Source organism: Elgaria multicarinata, chromosome 4, assembly GCF_023053635.1.
Source record: "Elgaria multicarinata webbii isolate HBS135686 ecotype San Diego chromosome 4, rElgMul1.1.pri, whole genome shotgun sequence".
Classification (NCBI taxonomy): Eukaryota; Metazoa; Chordata; class Lepidosauria; order Squamata; family Anguidae; genus Elgaria; species Elgaria multicarinata.
In genome coordinates, this window is record NC_086174.1 from 19,466,088 (window position 1) to 19,484,851 (window position 18,764).

Here is an 18,764-nt window from a genome sequence, read left to right on the forward strand (position 1 = left end):
AAGCAAGAGACACAGGCCACAGCTAGACCTAAAGTTTATCCTGGGATCATCCAGGGTTCGCCCCTGCCTGAGCACTGGATCCCCTGTGTGGAACCTAGGTGAACAGGTTTGACCCCTGGACGATCCAGGGATAAACCTTTGGTTTAGCTATGGCCACAGTCCCCATGTGTATTCCAACCATGTTTTTCATGCATGCAAAGCCCTTAACTGCACTAGGCAATGTTGCTTTTCTATAGGCAAGGGTGGGGAACCTTGGGCCAAGGGGCCCTCCAAGGTTCCCCAGATGACCACGGCCCTTTCCCCTGACCACTGATCATTTGGTGGCTTCCTGGCTTTCTTTCCCATGCTAAAAGCTGAGCTGTCTTTCCTGAGCATTAGTTACTGACAAAGCTTTAAGCTAAAATATGCTGGGTGGTTTTTGGTATTTTCGGCCCAACTCCCCTTTGCCTTCAGCTCCACCCGCCACTGGAATGTAGTCCCCTAGAGCTTTTCCAGAATTCCCTTTGGCTGTGAGGTTCCCCAGCCCTGCTATAGAGGTTGATGTCTGCACTGGGACTGGATCATCTCCCCCACCCCACCCCGTTAGTGTCTGCAATGCCTCCTCCAAAGATTGAAGTTAGCCATTCCTGTCCTATAAGGAGCAGGTAATCCCAGAGACAAGTTACACAAAAAACAAAGTAAGCCATGCTGATCCATAGAAAAAATGTAAAAATCCCCAGTGAAGCAATGCTTTGATTAGGGATCAACCAAATGTACACAAGATTGTGGGCATCTTCCGAAAGCTTGCCCACAATTTTTTGCATATTTGGCTGGTCTAAATCGAGGTACTATCTGATCATGGATTTTGTAACTCAGAAACAAGATTTCTGGTTAGGGCTAAGTTTTGTCTGACAACAAAACTTAGCTCCTTTTTATCAGTACCATTCCTTGGTTAAGTTCAGCATTAGTGCCTTCCAGTTTTTCTGTTATAGAATGCAGTTTTCCTGATCATTTTCTGGAGTGTCTAATAAAAGGTGACTTAGTGAGACATTTTAAGAAGATGAAAATCAGCTACACCTACTTATTATCTTGTGTACATATAAACAACTTTCAAGTTGAAAAAATAAATTATATCTTCGACAGGACCCATTTGAAAAGGTACCACTTGCATGTAAAATCTGATATTAATTAGTTAGTTGAAAAAATACTAATAAATATTAATAAAATATTAATATTCATATTTCCCCAGAGCATTGAAGAAGCTTGTTTGTTTATTTATTTTTCTATTTTGTCATATCTCTGCTCTCTCTCCCCCAGCCCCCCATACTTAGTGCTCACTGTCTTTCATTCTTGGCTGTGAACCTCCATTGAGACTCTGTCTCAAAGTGCTGTTCTTTTTCTCCTGCTTTGCTGTACTGGAGAGATCAATTGCAATGTCTTCGGAATTGTCCATTGAGCTGAATTTGTCGCTGGAGTCTCTCTCCTGCTCTATCTGCTTCATTTTTAATTCCTCATCAGGGCGTTCAGACTTCCAGCTATCATTCCCCTTTTCCTCACTTTCAGGCTTTCTTGGAACATCCATTGATTTTTTATGCATGCCTTTAAAATAAAAATTAAAAAAAAATCACCAAAGACCAGATTGAGAGATTGTGCACCAATTAAACCTAACAGTGACCGAGAAGGCTGGTACTGTAACTTGACTGAAACACATTGTCATTCATTGTATTTGAATTGCCTGCCCTTCTCTGCTTGTCTTCCCACCCATCATCACCATCTCCCCTTCCTTATCCTCCTGGAAGGTAAGGCTATTAATGGCTACTAGTCAAGATGGCTATAACCTCCAGTTTCCCGGCCACTGCCAATCAATACCAGTAGCTGGGAAACAGGGAAAGGGCTGTAGCTCAGTGGTAGATCACTTGCTTGGCATGCAGAAGATACCAAATTTGTTCTCTGGCATTTCCAAGTAGGGCAGGAAAACATGAGTGTCAACAGTACTGGACCAATGGTCTGACTCCATATAAGGCAGAATTCTATATTCCTGATTTAAACCTGAGTGGCAGAGTGCTATCGCACTCATATTCTGCTTGTGGGTCCCTCTAGGCATCTGACTGACCTCTATGGGAAAAGAATGCTAGACCTGATAGGCCTTTGGTCTGATCCAGCATGGCTCTTCTTGTGTTAAGTGTAAATACTTCCATTGACTCTTAATTTTTAGTGAAAGAAGGATGTGGGGGTAAGTCATATTTCAGTTTTGTATTATGTTTTTCAATAACTTCTTTTAACAACATGTTTTTTTCATGCAGTGTTATCCTCTTATATCGGGACTCCTATTCTTTGGGCAAACTCCTTTTTCTTTCTTTTTTTAAAGCATATTTCTGCTTTAATTAATGTTTGCTGTTTTTGGATTTTTAAATAATAACAAAAGCAACCTATAATTTACTGAAATAAATAATAATGTTTGAATTTTTTCTGGTAGAAGAGGCAGATGCTGTAACAACCTGTCACCTTGAATGATTACCAGTTTCTGCCCCAAATAAGCAGGAACCCATAGAATAATGTGTGTTCCTGATTTTCATCTGTAACGTCTTTAAATTTTCCAGACTGGAGTCCACTTTTAATCCCACTTGCAATTGAACACACTATTCATTTTTTTTTTTTTTTACTATATCTGATTAGTTCTCTGTTGGTCTTTCTCCTCTATGCTCTTTTTTCTCTTTTCTCTCTCTTTGTTCATCTTTTCCCTTCAGCACTGCCTACGATATTTTACCACTTCCTTGCTCATGCCCAGATAGAAGTTGTACATAATTTGGAACAAGTGCCCATAAGACATAACAAGGAATGCTGGGTCATACCTTTACATTTCCCCAATGTACCAAGTGCCAGAAGCAATCTGGTCAGCATGTAGACACTGAGTTTAAGAAAGGATCACATTCTCTTTTAGGAAGGGACAAGGGGAGAGCCGTACTTGAATAGCCCCTTGCCCATTGGGGCAGAGGACAGAGCAGATGCTCAATATTCTACTGAGATCCCTGGAGGAGGAGAAGAGAAGACCACCTGTGACACTTGGAAGCAGCAGAGAAAATGTACCTGGTTGTGGGGGGATCTCTGTGCCACCAGTGGGTGGGAGACAAGCAGGGGTCAATGCCCCATTTGCCCCAAATATAGAGCCACCTCTGGAGAGGAGTGAGATTGATATGCAGGCATGGGATTGATATTCCAGACCCCTATAATGAATGGCACCAAGACTCTCCCACCCCACTGCATGGAAGAGAAGACAGAAGCAGGCACCTAGCCTGTGGTGCCAAGAAGCAGAACATGAAGAATGCCCCCTAAACGCAGCAGGGCTGGCTTACTAGATTCTGACATAAGTGAAATAATACACATTACCATCTGAGGGGGGAGCCTCCAATAAGATAATTAAGTTCAATCTCAGATGACCTAACTACACATAGTTCTAAGCCAACCTTCCCCCATCTCCAGATGTTTTGGACTACAATTCCCAAGATTCCTGACTATTGAACATAATGGCTGTGACTGAACAGAGTTGAAGACCAAAACATTTAGAAGGCATCAGGTTGGGGAAGGCTGCTCTAAGCCAACTATCAGCTCTCATACTTCCAAGCTGCATTATCAGTTTGAGGAAAAATGGTATGCTAGCAGTATGCAGGTGTCTCTCACTACACACACATGGCAACATATATATATTTAAAATGCCAAAAACAGCTGATTGGATTTTTATTCCACACCCAAATTTGGGCTGCAATCCTACACTCGCTCAAGCCCATTTAATTTAGTTGGGCTTACTTCTGAGTAGAGATATTTAGGCTTGCAGTACCAATACTGCTCAGAGACACAGTGAATATTTAGACTGAAGCAACAACCATGTTTGTTCACTTTTCAGTCACATTATACTTTACATTCATTTTGGAAATGTAAAGACAGCATTTCCCAAGGAAATGCCCATTCTTTTTAGAAATTGTTTGACATTCTTCATTTGCCTTTCATTAACTTAAATAATTGATTTTGCATGTCATTTAGGGAACTGGTTTTTATAAAGTGACTAATATAATACATACATATAGTGCTCAGTACTTTTGTTGCAAATATACATTTATGTCTGTATTAGGAAGACAGGCATTTTCTTTGTTCATGCAGTGGGCCCTATCCTGCAAGTAGGACGAGGATTGTGGAATTGGGGTTGAAGCTGTTTTATCAGCTCTGAGAAAGTTCTTAAACAGAGGTTAATTTACACTTAACATAATGACAAATGCTGATTCACATTATTAAATCTCAATTGCTGCTCTATTAAATGAGGAAAAGCCAGCTACTAATCACATCCTTATTTCGCAAAGGTGAAAAGTGAACGTCAAATAAAATTATTTTTAAGAAGTATTATAAAATTCTGTTGCTCTAATTTTTATCACCTTTGTAATATTTACTCCCCAGATATCCACTATTATGATGGGTGGAGTCTACGCAGAGAGTAGGCTTGTATATTGCAAGAAGTGTGTGTGTAATGCCAGTCATAGAGCCTTTCTATACAAGGCTTTTATTGTGCGCTTGTGACTCCTCACTGATGGTAGTTTGCGGGTCCTTTACACATCGTCGTTATCCTCCAGGACTTCTCTCTCTTTTGTCTTTTGCAACCATTATCATGTTTTTTTTCCTAACGAGGGAAGTCTAGCATTATAGAAATCTTGAATTCTAGATGTAATTCCGCAATTCTGCTATACCACAATGTCACCTAGTGGTTGTGTACCGGAACATATAGAAAGGAAGAAAGGGGGGGAACCAGAAGAAGGAAAAACACATGTAAAGGAGCCAATCTTAATCCTGCAAAGAATCCAGCAGCGGAAGCCTTAGTAAAGGTGCGGATTAAAAGCCTCATGTAGAAAAGCCCATTGAAAGAAGTGAGAAGAGGGGGCATTGGTAAGTGTGGCGTTACACCCCACAAGTCAATTCCAAATGTATGTCTGCGGTTTGTAAGTCTGTGGTTTTTAGAATGTTGGCCTGAGTGGGCGGAGTTAGAATGTCTTGGGAGGGGGGAGGAGTGATATATAAGGGAAGGACTGAGGGGATTGAGAGATCTTTCCAGGGAGACTTGTTAGGTACTCTTAGAGTCTGTAGTGCGCTCTGTATTTATGGTACTTAAGTTTTGGGAAATTTGAGAGTCAGTGTAGTGAGTGGTGTCTTTAGAGTGTGGTGTGCACGTAGTGGAAGTATATTAATCAATACTGATAATAAAGAAAGTTCAAGAGTGATTGTGTGAGAGAAAGGAAAGCGCGAATGTGAGAGTGACAGGATTGTATGGAAGGTTTCAAAAAGGTTTTTAAATGTTATTTGAAACAAAGCTTATGAACTTTTAAAAATAAATTTTGATTGTTTTGTTTTTAAAACTACCACAAAAATCCCATGTGTCTGTTTGGCGTTTATCATCTTAAGTTTACACATTCAGCACCCACTCTGACAATCATTCACCTAAGCAGATATAACTCATAGCGCATTATTATAAATATTGAAATCCTTCTCCATTTTAAACCCCTTTCTCCACATAGTTTGGAGGAAGGTGGGCTTTATCCCTTGCCTCAGGCGTATCAAGTGGTGGTGCTTGGCTTGAGCAGGGAGTAGCCTCGGCTGGGTCTGGTGTTCAGAGCCTGTGTCGCCCCATAAGAAGTGGTGGCAGACGGGAGGTCTGGTGTTCAGAGCCTGTGTCGCCCCATAAGAAGTGGTGGCAGACGGGAGGTCTAGTGTTCAGAGCCTGTGTCGCCCCATAAGAAGTGGTGGCAGACGGGAGGTCTGGTGTTCAGAGCCTGTGTCATGGCAGTAAGCACTTCACATGGAAAGCAATTCCACTTAGCTGAACATTAGCACAGCCTATTCAAACACAGTGCTCTGCGTTTGCTTACCAAGCAGCCAAGGGGCGCAGGAGCCCACCAGCCCACTTTTGGCAGAGTTGATGATGGATTCAGGGAGCGGGATAGAGTGCCGCACCATGGCACCATAGAGGCCGTATTCCGCCATCACACTGCTGCGGCCCCAGCACTTCTCACGCTTCCGCCACTTGGCTCTTCGGTTTTGAAACCAGACCTTTTGGGCATACATCCAAGAGTCCATGTTTAATAATAGCATGCATGTATGTATCCATATTTATGCAAGGGATAGAGGGGTAGCGAGAGAAGAGAACATCTAATAAAGCATGTTGGATCAAGAAAGCTGAAGTACGTTTTAAATCAGGGTCAGGCAGAAGACAGAACGGGATCTACTCGTAGATCTCTGGGTGATTTGTACTAGAATAGGAACCGGTTTTCTCCCCGGTAGTTAACAATAGCAAGTGAAAGTAAGAAAGTGGCCGGCTGTGCGGCTCTCTCAGCCTCAGTGTTGGGTTTTCATTGGTTGCCCCGGGTAGGGTGACCATATGAAAAGGAGGACAGGGCTCCTGTAGCTTTAACAGTTGTAGAGAGAAAGGATTTTCAGCAGGTGTCATTTGTAGGCAGACAGCATCTGGTGAAATTCCCTTTTCATAGCAATAGTTAAAGGTGCAGGTGCCTTCCTCTCTTTTGTATCTGGTCAAGAGGGCAGGACTCCTGCAGCTTTAACTCTTATGATGAAGACAAAATTTCACCAGCTGCTACATGCATTCAAATGACCCTTGCTGAAATTCCCTTTTCTATATAACTTTAAAGATACAGGAGCCCTGTCCTCCTTTTCATATGGTCACCCTACCCTGACAGATCTTTGTGTAGCTCTGCTAGCCAGTTTTGAAGTTTTGTTTAAGGGTCCCTGATCTGCAGTAACTCAGCTATACAGCTGTATATGCATGTTCTCCCAGATGTATGGCCCGTAGGGTGCAGTAAGTAATTTTCTATCAATAGCTGTACACTACCTCCAGTATCAGAAGCATTATGTCTATATAGTACACCAGTAGATGGGGAACATGAGTAGGACGGTGTTATTGCATAGGGTGACCATATGAAAAGGAGGACAGGGCTCCTGTATCTTTAACAGTTGCATAGAGAAGGGAATTTCAGCAGGTGTCATTTGTATGCATGCAGCACCTGGTGAAATTCCCTCTTCATTATAACAGTTAAAGTTGCCTGAGCCCTGCCCACTTGACCAGATACAAAAGAGGGCAGAGCTCCTGCAGCTGTTGCAAGCTTTTGCAACTGTTGTGATGAAGAGGGAATTTCACCAGGTGCTGCATGCATACAAATGACACCTGCTAAAATTCTTTTTCGATATTATTATTATTATTATTATTATTATTATTATTATTATTATTATTATAGCACCATCAATGTACATGGTGCTGTACAGAGTAAAACAATAAAATAGCAAAACCCTGCCACATAGGCTTACATTCTAATAAAATCATAATAAAACAATAAGAAGGGGAAGAGAATGCATCAAACAGGCACAGGGTAGAGTAAAACTAACAGTATAAAAGTCAGATCAAAATCAAGTTTTAAAGGCTTTAGAAAAAAGAAAAGTTTTTAGCTGAGCTTTAAAAGCTGCAATTGAACTTGTAGTTTGCAAATGTTCTGGAAGAGCGTTCCAGGCGTAAGGGGCAGCGGAAGAAAATGGACGAAGCCGAGCAAGGAGCCCTGTCCTCCTTCTCATATGGTCACCCTACCTAAGCAGCATCACCCTCACACAAGAGGAAGCTCTGGGGAGAGGAAATGGAAAAGGAGAGGGAGAGGGGAAATGGAGCAGAGTGGCTAGAATCCTGAACAGCAGCATTCCACACTGCAACTTTTTGTTGTAGGACCCACTTGTTAAGCTTCCATTACTCTAATGGTGGATTCTGAATAACTGTTTTAGAAGTCACTGTCTGGCACTGAATCAAAACATGCTTAAGAATAGATACAGGGCAAAGCAATAAGATGAGCTGCAACAATCCACAACTCATTTACATTAGTCTGTTTTCTAAGTCAATAGAAATGCTCTGCAATAAGCAGGGTATAGATGGCAACTAGCATCAGATAATGTTTGTTCGTACCTATTTCAACAGGCTACCCCAGTCTGTTTGAACAATTTTAGTAGAGCTGAATTAGAATCAGATGGCTGGAAGATTATCCAACCCAGCCTCCTGCACTGTGGCAGGATTTGCTAGGATAAAATAATTCCTTTGAGATATTTATCCAGCTTCTCCTTAACCCCATGGTGGTCAAATTCAGCTGAGCTGAAAATTCTCCACCAGGCAGATGCCCATCAGTTTTCACTATAATAAAAAAAGGTCAGTTGAGTTCCACCTGCGGCATGCAAGGGCAGTCGCCAGTGAGTCCAGGCCCTTTGCCCTGGTCCTGACATCCGTCTTCAAGCCCAGATAATGGTTCAAGACTTTGCATGAAGCAGAGATGTTGCAAGCCACACTGAGAACCTGTAACTCAGCCATCTCCAACCTGATGGCCTGCAGGTGTTTTGAACGACAACTCTCGTCATCCCTGCCTTTGGACCATGCTGACTGGGGCTGATAGGAGCTGTAGTCCAAAACATCTGGAGGGTACCAGATTGGAGGAGTTTGCTCTAACCGAAAATGCCTGGCAAGCCTCCCTAGTTCTTACATTTAAATGAATGCATCGACACTGTGCATGCAGCCTTTATGATGGTTACCAGACACAAAAGCAACATACCTGTATCCTATCCTCTGGGAGTTCAGTTTTCATGGCTAACATTTCTCTGGCATATACATCAGGGTAATGAGCTTCATTGAAAGCCTTCTCCAATTCCTCCAGCTGATGGGCAGTAAAGACAGTCCTGCAGGGACAACAACAAGAAAAAAACAGTCATGAAGGCCATGTTGCATTTTTCAAAAGCAACATGCTTCTCTAGTACCATATGAAAAGGAGGACAGGGCTCCTGTATCTTTAACAGTTGTAGAGAAAGGGGATTTTCAGCAGGTGTCATTTGAATGCATACAGCATCTGGTGAAATTCCCTCTTCATCACAACAGTTAAAGCTGCAGGAGCTATACTGCAGCTATACTGTAACCAGATTTAAAAGAGGGCAGGACTCCTGCAGCTTTAACTGTTATGATGAAGACAAAATTTCACCAGGTACTACATGCATTCAAATGACATTTCCTGAAATTCCCTTTTCTATACAACTTTAAAGATACAGGAGCCCTGTCCTCCTTTTCAAATGGTCACCCTACGGTTGGAGACTTTATAGTTGAGGAAGCATTACCTAATGGCAGGGTCTACCTGGGAATTTGATTAAAAACTGTGGCAGGGAGTTTCATAGACTTACACCTTACTGTGTGTTTTGGGGAAGGGAACAATTTAGGGAAACATAGGTCGGATAACAAATGGTACCCTGACACATATGGTGGAAGCTGTGGGACAATCTATGTTGTATCGTTACAGTTGGTGATAGAATAGAGATAATCTATGTGGTTTTGTTACAGAGTCCAATAATTTCTGAGGGTCACGGATTTCCCCATCCCTACCTTCAAGTTTCCAGGATATTTGGGATTGCTTCTAGGTTATCAAGCCCCAGGATTCAGTCATAGAAATCACACAGTATGGCTTTAGCTAGACCTAAGGTTTATCCCGGGATCATCCCTGTTCATGTAAATGACACACAGGGGTTCCTGGGAGCAGGCAGAGACAACCCCGGGATGATCCCGGGATAAACCTTAGGTCTAGCTAAGGCCTAAGTTACTCATATGTGGCTTACTCTCAAGTGGCCATTTCTTTTTCCAACACATACAAACCAGAGTCTTATTTTTAAATTAACTTCTACAATACAGAAACAGTGCATAAGATTTTTTTTAAAAAAGAAATAATTTAATATCCTTAGGACAAGGTTAATTCAAGATATAATAATTCAATTTATGTTACAAACTGAGGCTAGGGAGACTCCAGTTATATATCCAATGTTATACGCATTTTGTACCTATGCCGCCTTTTCTTTCTCTTGATCTGAGAATCCGATGTCTTCAGGTTGTTCTTGTCTCCTGATAAACTGTCTTCATCTGTTTAACATTTTGACAGGGGTGGGGGGAGATATGGGTCAAATCTCTTTTTCAGTATAAGCACGTCTATATATTCCACACGAGCTTTCAACATTAAAAGCAATAAAATGTTAAAAATTAACATTAAAAAATAAAATATAATCACATCAGCATACGTAAACCAAGGAAACAGCATAAAAAAGTAGAATTCAGTAATAAAAAAACCCATCCAGAATAACACAGTTTTCAAGACCTATTTCAATGGCAAGCACTTGTCATTTAGGGACCCTGGGGTTGCAGGACCCTGGACTTTGGCTGCAAGCTGCAGGCCTAGTTCGACCACTGCTTCCCATTTTTAGATGGGTCTTGAAAACAGTGTTACTCTAGATATTCCCCCTTCCCCATAAGACCATTAAGTCCAAGGTCTAAAATTACCTAGCTGCACTGCTGAAGCAGGGGACTGTCTGACTTCCCCAGGGAGGGAATTCCACATCTGCAGTGACACCTAAATGAGCATGGCATCTTCAGCGTCACTGAATAATCACTGTTTCAATATCTTTCACATGAGCGTGTGTGCATGTGAAACAGGTAGACTTGGTTGGTGCTACCTGCGTCCGCCTGCATTGTTGCCTAACCCATCCGCAACCTTTCTGTCAGCCCATGCCATGGAAAGAACCAAGGAAGAGGGGGCAGGCGACTGCCCTCTAGGAGAACACCGCAGGGTTGGCGCAGAGCCAGAGTTGATTAAACCCACTCTCCCCAGCCATTAGAAATATAGGTCAGCTCTATCCCTCTCCAGTGCCAGGCAAAAGAAATGGGTGGGGAGTGCTGGCACAAACACGGGCTTTTCAGCACCAGGAGAGCAGCTAGAACAGATGGGCAGCTTTCTGCGAAGCTAAGTAAGGCGGGAGCTGAAGAATTAGAGGCAGCCCAATTTGCCTACCAGTGGGCCAACTGAAAGCGGACTTGACTGGTCCTACAACAAAGGGCCATCTCTGAAACACAGCAAAGGGCACCACCAGATCTCCTTTGTCTTTGCAATTTCAATATTTCGATAAAGCATTAAGTATATAGCATATATAGAATCAAAGATGGTATTAGAGTTCTCTCTCATTTCAAGCAGATTCAAGGATTGTGTTAGAGTTCTCCTTGGTTTCAAGCAGATTATTTCAGAATACTAGGGGTGTGCATGGACCCCCCGCTCCGCCCCGCGGGCCGATCCGAAAATTTCGGATCGGCCCACTGCGCTCCGTGCTGCTCCGCCCATACTCCGCTCCTCTTTGCCGCGGAGCTCCGGCTCCGAATCGGAGCTCCGCAGTGGAGGGGAGTGGCGCCAGGTAAGGCCAGGAGAGGAGGGCGGGGGGGGTTACCGGGCCCTGCCGCCGCCGCCGCCTGTGCAGCAACGGCGGCAGAGCCCGGTAAGGGACCAAGGGGGAGGGGGGCCTCACCTGCCTCCGTCCGCGGTCCGTCGGCTTCTTCAATTGAGCCCAAGGTTCAACCAGGAAGTCTGGGCCACAAGTGCGGCCCAGACTTCCTGGTTGAACCGCGGGCTCAATTGAAGAAGCCGACGGACCGCGGACGGACTCAGGTAAGGGAGAGGAGGGGGGGTTTACCAGGCCCTGCCGCTGTCGCCGCATGGGCGACAGCAACAGTGGCAGGGCCCGGTAAACCCCACTTACCTTTCCGGCGGAGCTCCGGATCGAGGCGAAGGATCCGCCTTCACCTCGATCCTCTTCGCCATGCTCCGCTGGCCCCCCAATCCTCTTAGCCTCCGACTTAAGGGGAGGCGAAGCACTCCGCTCCGCTTCTAATTCGCCGGTCCGATTAGAAGCGGAGCACATCCCTACAGAATACCCCCCAGCTCCCCACTAGTTGAGAGGACAGTTTTTCTTAGACGTATGCCTACTGTTCTGCAGAATCAAAGTACATAAATATATCTCCAGCCAAGTCAGACTGTAACATATGCAGGCACAAACATTTTCAGAACTCAGTGTCTTTGTGCCTATTTTCCCCCTTAAAAGTTATTCTGACCTCTCAGCAGACATCAGTGTTCCCTTTGTGAGATTGCTAACTCAAGAAGGTACCCATTCCATTTCTTTCCTAGACGGAGCCCTCTTTCACACGTATACCCAGCCACTCCTCCATAGTAATAACCCACACGGTTGCAGTAGTGAACTTCACCATAAAGTGGGCAAGGCCAATTCTATGGGACTTTCCCATCCAATTGGCACCCACCATGTGGGATGGTGCCAATCAGGGAATAAAGACTTAAATCAGCCTTCCCCAACCTAATGTCCTGTAGATGTGTTGGACTACAGTGATGGAAGTTTGTAGTCCAACATACCTGAAGGGCATCAGGTTAGGGAAAGCCGACCTACATGGTGCACCCTGCCCATGTTGCTGCATTGTTCGTACTCTGCAGCTATGTGAAATACCACCCTCCCCTGGCCAAAAGCAGCTCCTAAACTGTTTAATGCAAGTGTGAGCATAAAGTAGATCTCCAGATGTTTTGGGCTTCAGCTCCCAACACTCCCAACCATTGGCCATTTTGGTGGGGATTTCTGGGAGTTAAAGTCCAAAGAATATGGAAATCTAACTTCAGCCCAGCCCTGCTTTAGTGTATGGTGTGAGGAGGACCCAAGTGCAAGCATGCACAGGGGAATTTCTGCATAAATTCCAAGTTTCTAATGGAAACGTTTGCATCCACCAAAGTCAGCATATGCCAGAAAACAAGGTGTCAGAAAGAATACTTCATCCCTGTTCTTCATGCAAGGGTGACCCTATAGGCAGCATCTCTGCTAGGCCCATCTCATGGTTTCTCCCCCAAACAGGTTGTTTGCTTGCGTGACCTATTTAGGCCTGGCATATTCACATGTATATGCATCTGCAAGATAAAATCCAAAGCCGTCCCTTGGAAGTGAAACATCACACCAGAATTGGTCCTAGGCGAACCTGTGTGAACATTTCCACATCACACACGTGAGAACATTTGCACATGTGTATTCTCTCACTCGCACAAAGAAAGAAGAAAAAAGTCATCCCAATCACGATTGAAATCCTTGTTCACTTAATACGAAGAAAAATGGTGCCTGCTTATATCCATCACGCAGTGCTTAATTCGAGGCAGGGTGCTGACCCAGCAGTACCCATTTTCATGGCCACTCCTGAGCCCTAATACATGTGATGAAGCAAGACAGAAGAAAGATGATTCATGTAAAGAAGTAAGACAGAAGACAGAACACCGATTTCCCTTGTTATCCCCAAGTGCAACCAGTCTCCCCACGTATTTTGGATTTACAGGTAATGGTTACTAGGTCAATGGATGTGAGTCAGTGGAAATTGAGCACTAGCTCAACTGGTTGGACAGTTGACTATCTCTGTTGGGGCATGGAACAGAGAAAACTGGATTAGAAATGGGTAGAGCAGTGTTCGGAGAACTAGTAATGAATTTCTTTAAAATACATACACATGCTCATGCAGAGGCTCAAGCTCACCCAGAAAGTCAAACCCACCTGGAAACATTGGTTTCAATCCCATGCAAATGTTTCCTGGGATTCTGATCGCGTTTCCCTACCATCACTTTTCTGTCCCACAGGAGGGACGAGCAACTTCCTCTGTCTTCACACGGGGAAGAAAGAGGAAGCAAACAACAACGTGTCCCATTCAGTGGGCATTTTTATCCTGCTGCTTCTCCAGTACACAGCAGGAAATGGCAGCACCTTTCGCTACAGTCCAAAAAGTCAGATTTTCTGGTTCTTTTTTTGTGATGGGAAAATGAGCAGAAAGAGCAGGAGACGTGCGGAAGGTGGACAGTGTCATGAAAAGGACCCACGAAAATCCATGAGTGCCCAGTAATGACTGGCCTATAAAATGCTTGTTGGATGACACTCTTAGTGGGGCTTACTTCTGAATAGACATGCATAGGATTTTACTGTTAGGGCACAATCCGAAGCATGCTGGCTGGGTATGATCAGAGTTGTAGGACATTTTTCTGTCTAAACATGCCTAGGTTTGCACCTTAATCTTAGAAAAGATGGGTGCTGATTGTTGCTACTCAATGCCCAAGTTTGGAGTCTCTCTCTCTCTCACCTTTATTGTCTCTGATCCCTGGTACTAAAATTAGATTTTAGCTTTAATTAAGCCTCAGCAAGGGCAGATTAACACAATGGCACTCATTTAATTTCAGAAAATAGAACTGTTCACCTATTTATGTGTGTTACTTTACACACAAACACTTGTATCAAAACTTTTAGGACTGCTCCTAAAAGGGGAAAGCAATTTGGAGCATGAAGTAGGGAGACTCATTAACCCTCCCCTCACCTGCTTCTTTCTCCCTCCAGCCACTATCTTCCTTCCAGAGGGTTTTGGATTAGCATCCAAATCACCCCCTTCCAAGGCTGTTTTTCCCTAACAGAAGTTGCAATCAGGATTTCTTTTGTGTATCACACGACTTCTGCCTTTAGACAGGACAGGGCAGTAGCCAGAATGGTGAAGTCTGAGACAAGAAATCCCCAAGTGCAAATCCCTGCTCAGTCATGAAGCTCATTGGTTGGCTACAGGCAAGTCACAATTTCTCAACGTAATCATGCACTGCACAAGGGTGCTGTGAAGCCAAGATGTTACTTGGTGGAAGAAAGGCAGGAAAGTCTTGCCACTTTTGTACGGACATGGCAGGAATTTGCATTTTTAATAGCCACGGGAATCAACAAGGGACATTTTTGCCAGCACGGAGGTGCAGTGAGAGCTGGGAAAGTTTTGTTTTACCACTTCTGTTGTGCTGCTTTTCAAGTCACTGACCATTTTGTCCATTCAAAAACAAAAAGAAAGAAGTTCTATCAACTCTAGTTACAGAAGATATACTCAAGTGGTGGAATGTGGGAACTAAACCTGCATGGTCTACTAGAGATTTGTGGTAGTATATCACAAAAGCCATGCAGTTCAGGGGATAATCAAATGCACCCTTCCAGAGGGGTATGGCATCTGGCTCAATGTGTGCATCTGTGTGCACAGTGTATTTTCCCCAAGTATGTACGTGTGTCTGAACCAAGTACAACACTTCATGCATCTGATAAAGTGGACCATTCCTCATGATTACCAATAAAACTATTCGTCTTAAGGTGCCCCAAGATCCTTTCAAAATATACTCTTAGATGTTACTAGGTATTCAAAACTAACTGAGTGGTACAGCCTCCCCCAACCAGACACAACCGGCCAAGGCTGGGGATTGTGGGAGCTGTAGTCCAACACATCTGGAGGGTGCCAGGTTGGGGAATGCTGGCGAACATGGCTTGCCTGCCAAACGCCAGGATATCAGGGGCTCTTCCCCATTCAGAGGGGAAGTCAGAGGAACAAGAAGGAATCGCGCCCTACTTGTGAACTTCCCCAAGGCTTCTCGGAGAAGAATTCTTCACAGGCTCGTAGCCAGCCTAAACATTTGTGTGCGGGGTGGGGGTTGTACCAAAAAAGTAGTGGAGGCAGTTCATGTGGTTTGCAGGCCTTTTAAAGACAAATTTGTGTTCGTAATTTTTTTAAAAAAAAAAAATTAAGAGCGGTAGAGAAATTTGGGGGGGGGGAGCAGCCCGCCCTACCCCGCCCGCTACAGGCCTGAGTCCTCCCGTCACTTCACCCCCAACCCCCCTTCCAAATCTCTCTCTGAAAGTTTCCAGCGGAGACTGGTGGCTCCGATTTCAGTGGAGCTGTGAATCCTTTCTGGGCTACAGTCAGAGCTCTGAAGGAGCTAGCCAAAGTGCTGAACCGCAACCCCAACATAAGTTCAGCCCCTCGGACAGCTCTTTTCGAGTTCCGGCTGGTTGCCGACCGAACCCCAGCGTGCATTCGCAGCCCCGCCACAACCGGAGCCACCCGCCTCCGCTGAAAGCTCCTCTCCTCTTCCGCCGCGGCGGATCTCTCACCGGAGATGTTCTCCTTGTGCTTCTCGGCCGCCGGCCCGTACTGGTGGTGGTGGTGATGGTGGTGGTGGTGCGGGTGGTGGTGCTGGTGGTGCTCCGGCCGGGGCTGCAGGAAGGGGAGATGCGCGGGCAGCAGGCAATGCGCGCCGGCGGGCTGCTGCGTGGCGAAGCCGCACAGGAAGCCCAAGCCCAGCGGTAAGGGGCCGCCTGCTGCCGCCGCCGCCGCCGCCACCGCCCCGCCGGCCCCGAGCGGCCCCGCCGCCCCTGCCCCGGCTTCGCAGCCCGAGCCGGCCACGGCGGAGGCGGCGGGCGGCTGCAGCTCCGCCTCCAAGCCCAGCAGGTCGGTGATGGCGAAGCCCTTGGAGCGCAGCGGGCCGCCGGCCGGGCTGCCCAAGCGCGCCGCCTTGCCGTTGCCGCTGGGCGCCAGCACTTTGCCCTTGTCGCCTTTGCCCTCCGAGAGCTCCTCGCGGCCCGTCATGCTGCCGCCGCCGCTGCCCCGGGATGGAAAGGGGGAGAGGCTCGGGCGCGCTTCTTATCCCGCGCCCCGAGCCGGCCGGCGCCAATCAGCTCCGGGGGGACGGGCGCGGAGGGAGGGCGCAGCCGTGGCGCGCGGGGCGAGGGGGGGAGGAGAGAAACGTGCTCCCAATCCCGCGGAATTAATTGCCACCAATTTCCCCCGCAATCCGAGCACGCGTTTTCCTCTCCCCAGGCGCGCCGCTCCCTCCCACCTGCTCCGCCCCCTGCCGGGGTAGGATGCTGCCGGGATGGCCGGCTTCTCATCGCGTGGTGGCTTTTCCGGGCTTGCCCATCCGATCCTCGACGCTTTTCCTCCTCCAGGCCCCCATCGACGGCGAGCTTTCCGTTTGATCCCTTTCCAGATCATTTCATGCAAAGCGGTGACCCCTGGAAAACACACACACACACTCACACACACACCTGCGTAATAGCCAAAGGAGTAGCCTGAAAAACAGGGCTCATTCATTTAGGGTGCAATCCTATGCACCTTTAGGCAGAAAGAAATGCTACAACTCCCCGGATGCCCCAGCCAGTTCGACTTTTTTTTCTGTTTCAACATACACAGGATTGCAGCCTTAGTGATTTATGACATCCTTATGTACCACCCAGTGGCTCAGGCTCTTAGGATTGGAACATGTGTATGGACGCGCAGTGGTAGAGCACCTGCTTGGCATGCAGAAGTTCGCAGGTTCAGTCCAGGTGGGGCTAGGAATGAATCCTGCTTGAAACCCCGGAGAGCTGCTGCCAGTCAGTGTCAGCAATACTGGGCTAAATGGGCCAATGGTCTGAAGGCAGGTTCCCACGTTCCTCTCTGGGCGGTTCACAATTTGAGGTGGCAGGGGGGGGGGCAGGAGGCTGCAAGATGAGCACTGAGCTATCCCATACCACGCACCTCCCTGACCGAGAGACTGTCCCCCTTCAAGATGCCCCCCCCCCAGTGTATCTGGTCTAAAGCATTCCTTTCACAGAAGCCATTTTAATACATGATCCTTGCAGGGCACATTTAGGAATAAGGAACACTCTAAAAGAATCTTTACACCTGGGGTGTGTTAAATTTCTTTCAGCCTGAAAGGGGTCAAATTCAGTTTTGGAGAAGCTTTGTGATGGGAGGGCCCAAAGGTCCAAAACTACCAGAAATACCAGCATAGTTTAGCTTAAAGCTCTTACTACCAGTACCTAAGCCTTAGGAAAGGCATTTAGAATGGGGGGAAACTGTGCAAACCCCAGGAAACCATCAAAAGATCAAGCACTTCGGTAAAGGTGGAAGAGGGTGTGGCCTTTGGGGGAACCCCAGAGGCCTCATGGGGACCTCAGGCAGGCCAGATTTGGCCCATGGAGTTGAGCTTCATCACCCCTGCTCTAAGCCACCCCAACTGACACACTCACACTGCCAGGAGACTGTCCCCTAAGAGACGCCCTAGCACAGCTTTCTCCAACCTGGGTTTCTCCTTCAACCCGGACCACTGGCCATACCATAGGCTGGGGCTGGGTGGAGTTTGAGTCTAAAACATCTGGAGAGATGGCTGCCCCAGCATCATCTCTGCCTCAAGACTTGCCTTTGGTGCACAAGTGATCCTCAGGCATGCTGCCCCCATGCTGATAAATGAATAACAAGCTGGAGGTTGGAGAAAGGTAGTTTTCCTTTTTCTTTCCTGCTCATAGATCTGGGCTACAGCTAGACCTAAGGTTTATCCTGGGATCATCCAGGGTTCGCCCCTGCCTGAGCACTGGATCCCGTGTGTCATCTAGATGAACAGGTTTGACCCCTGGACGATCCAGGGATAAACCTTAGGTCTAGCTATGGCCCAAGTGTGTGTTTCTCTTCTACATTAGTAACTGTGCATGTGGAGCTAAAGGGTGTCAATTATTACAGATTAATTGAGAGACAAAGGCTGCAATCCAATACCCATTTACCTGGGAATAAGTTCAATTTAACTCAATGTTACTTACAGCTAAGTAGACCTTCATAGGATTGCACTGGAAATTTGAATTTGTTTCCCTTTAATGTTCCTTAACCACCATTTTATAAGTACACATAATTTCACTCATAATTAAGTGAAATACTTAAAAAGTGGAATTCCATCCACACACCATGTCTTTCACACTTAACAGTAAAAAAAATTCTGAGTCTTTCTAAAGTTGTTGGAATAACAATGACAGGAATCCACATCAAATAAAGGTGCAAACTAAGGGTTAATCTGTCCTTAGAGCTTTAAAACAGTTGGTAGGCACAATAACATGCGATATTCAGGGTGCGGAGCTAATTAACAGCTGCGGATGCATCAGAGAGCCTTGGGTGCAAACAGTGCAGCCAGGTAGAACCAAATAAGTTTCCTTTTAACCTGGTTTTCTTGTATAAAATGACCCCCATGGTCAGTTTGGTCTGTAGTAGTGGTGGTTTCATTTGG

General features: G+C 45.9%; 1 protein-coding gene across 1 annotated transcript; it reads right to left on the bottom strand.

Annotated features, from left to right (window-relative positions):
- Positions 1–1,306: 1,306 nt before the first annotated feature.
- Positions 1,307–16,318, bottom strand: VSX1 (visual system homeobox 1). Its single transcript, XM_063125379.1, has 5 exons — positions 15,844–16,318; positions 9,874–9,952; positions 8,610–8,733; positions 5,886–6,066; positions 1,307–1,578 (listed from the first exon to the last, which is right to left on the bottom strand). Exons 1-5 carry the CDS (start codon positions 16,316–16,318, stop codon positions 1,307–1,309), a joined length of 1,131 nt encoding a protein of 376 aa, XP_062981449.1.
- Between the last annotated feature and the right edge of the window lie 2,446 nt (positions 16,319–18,764).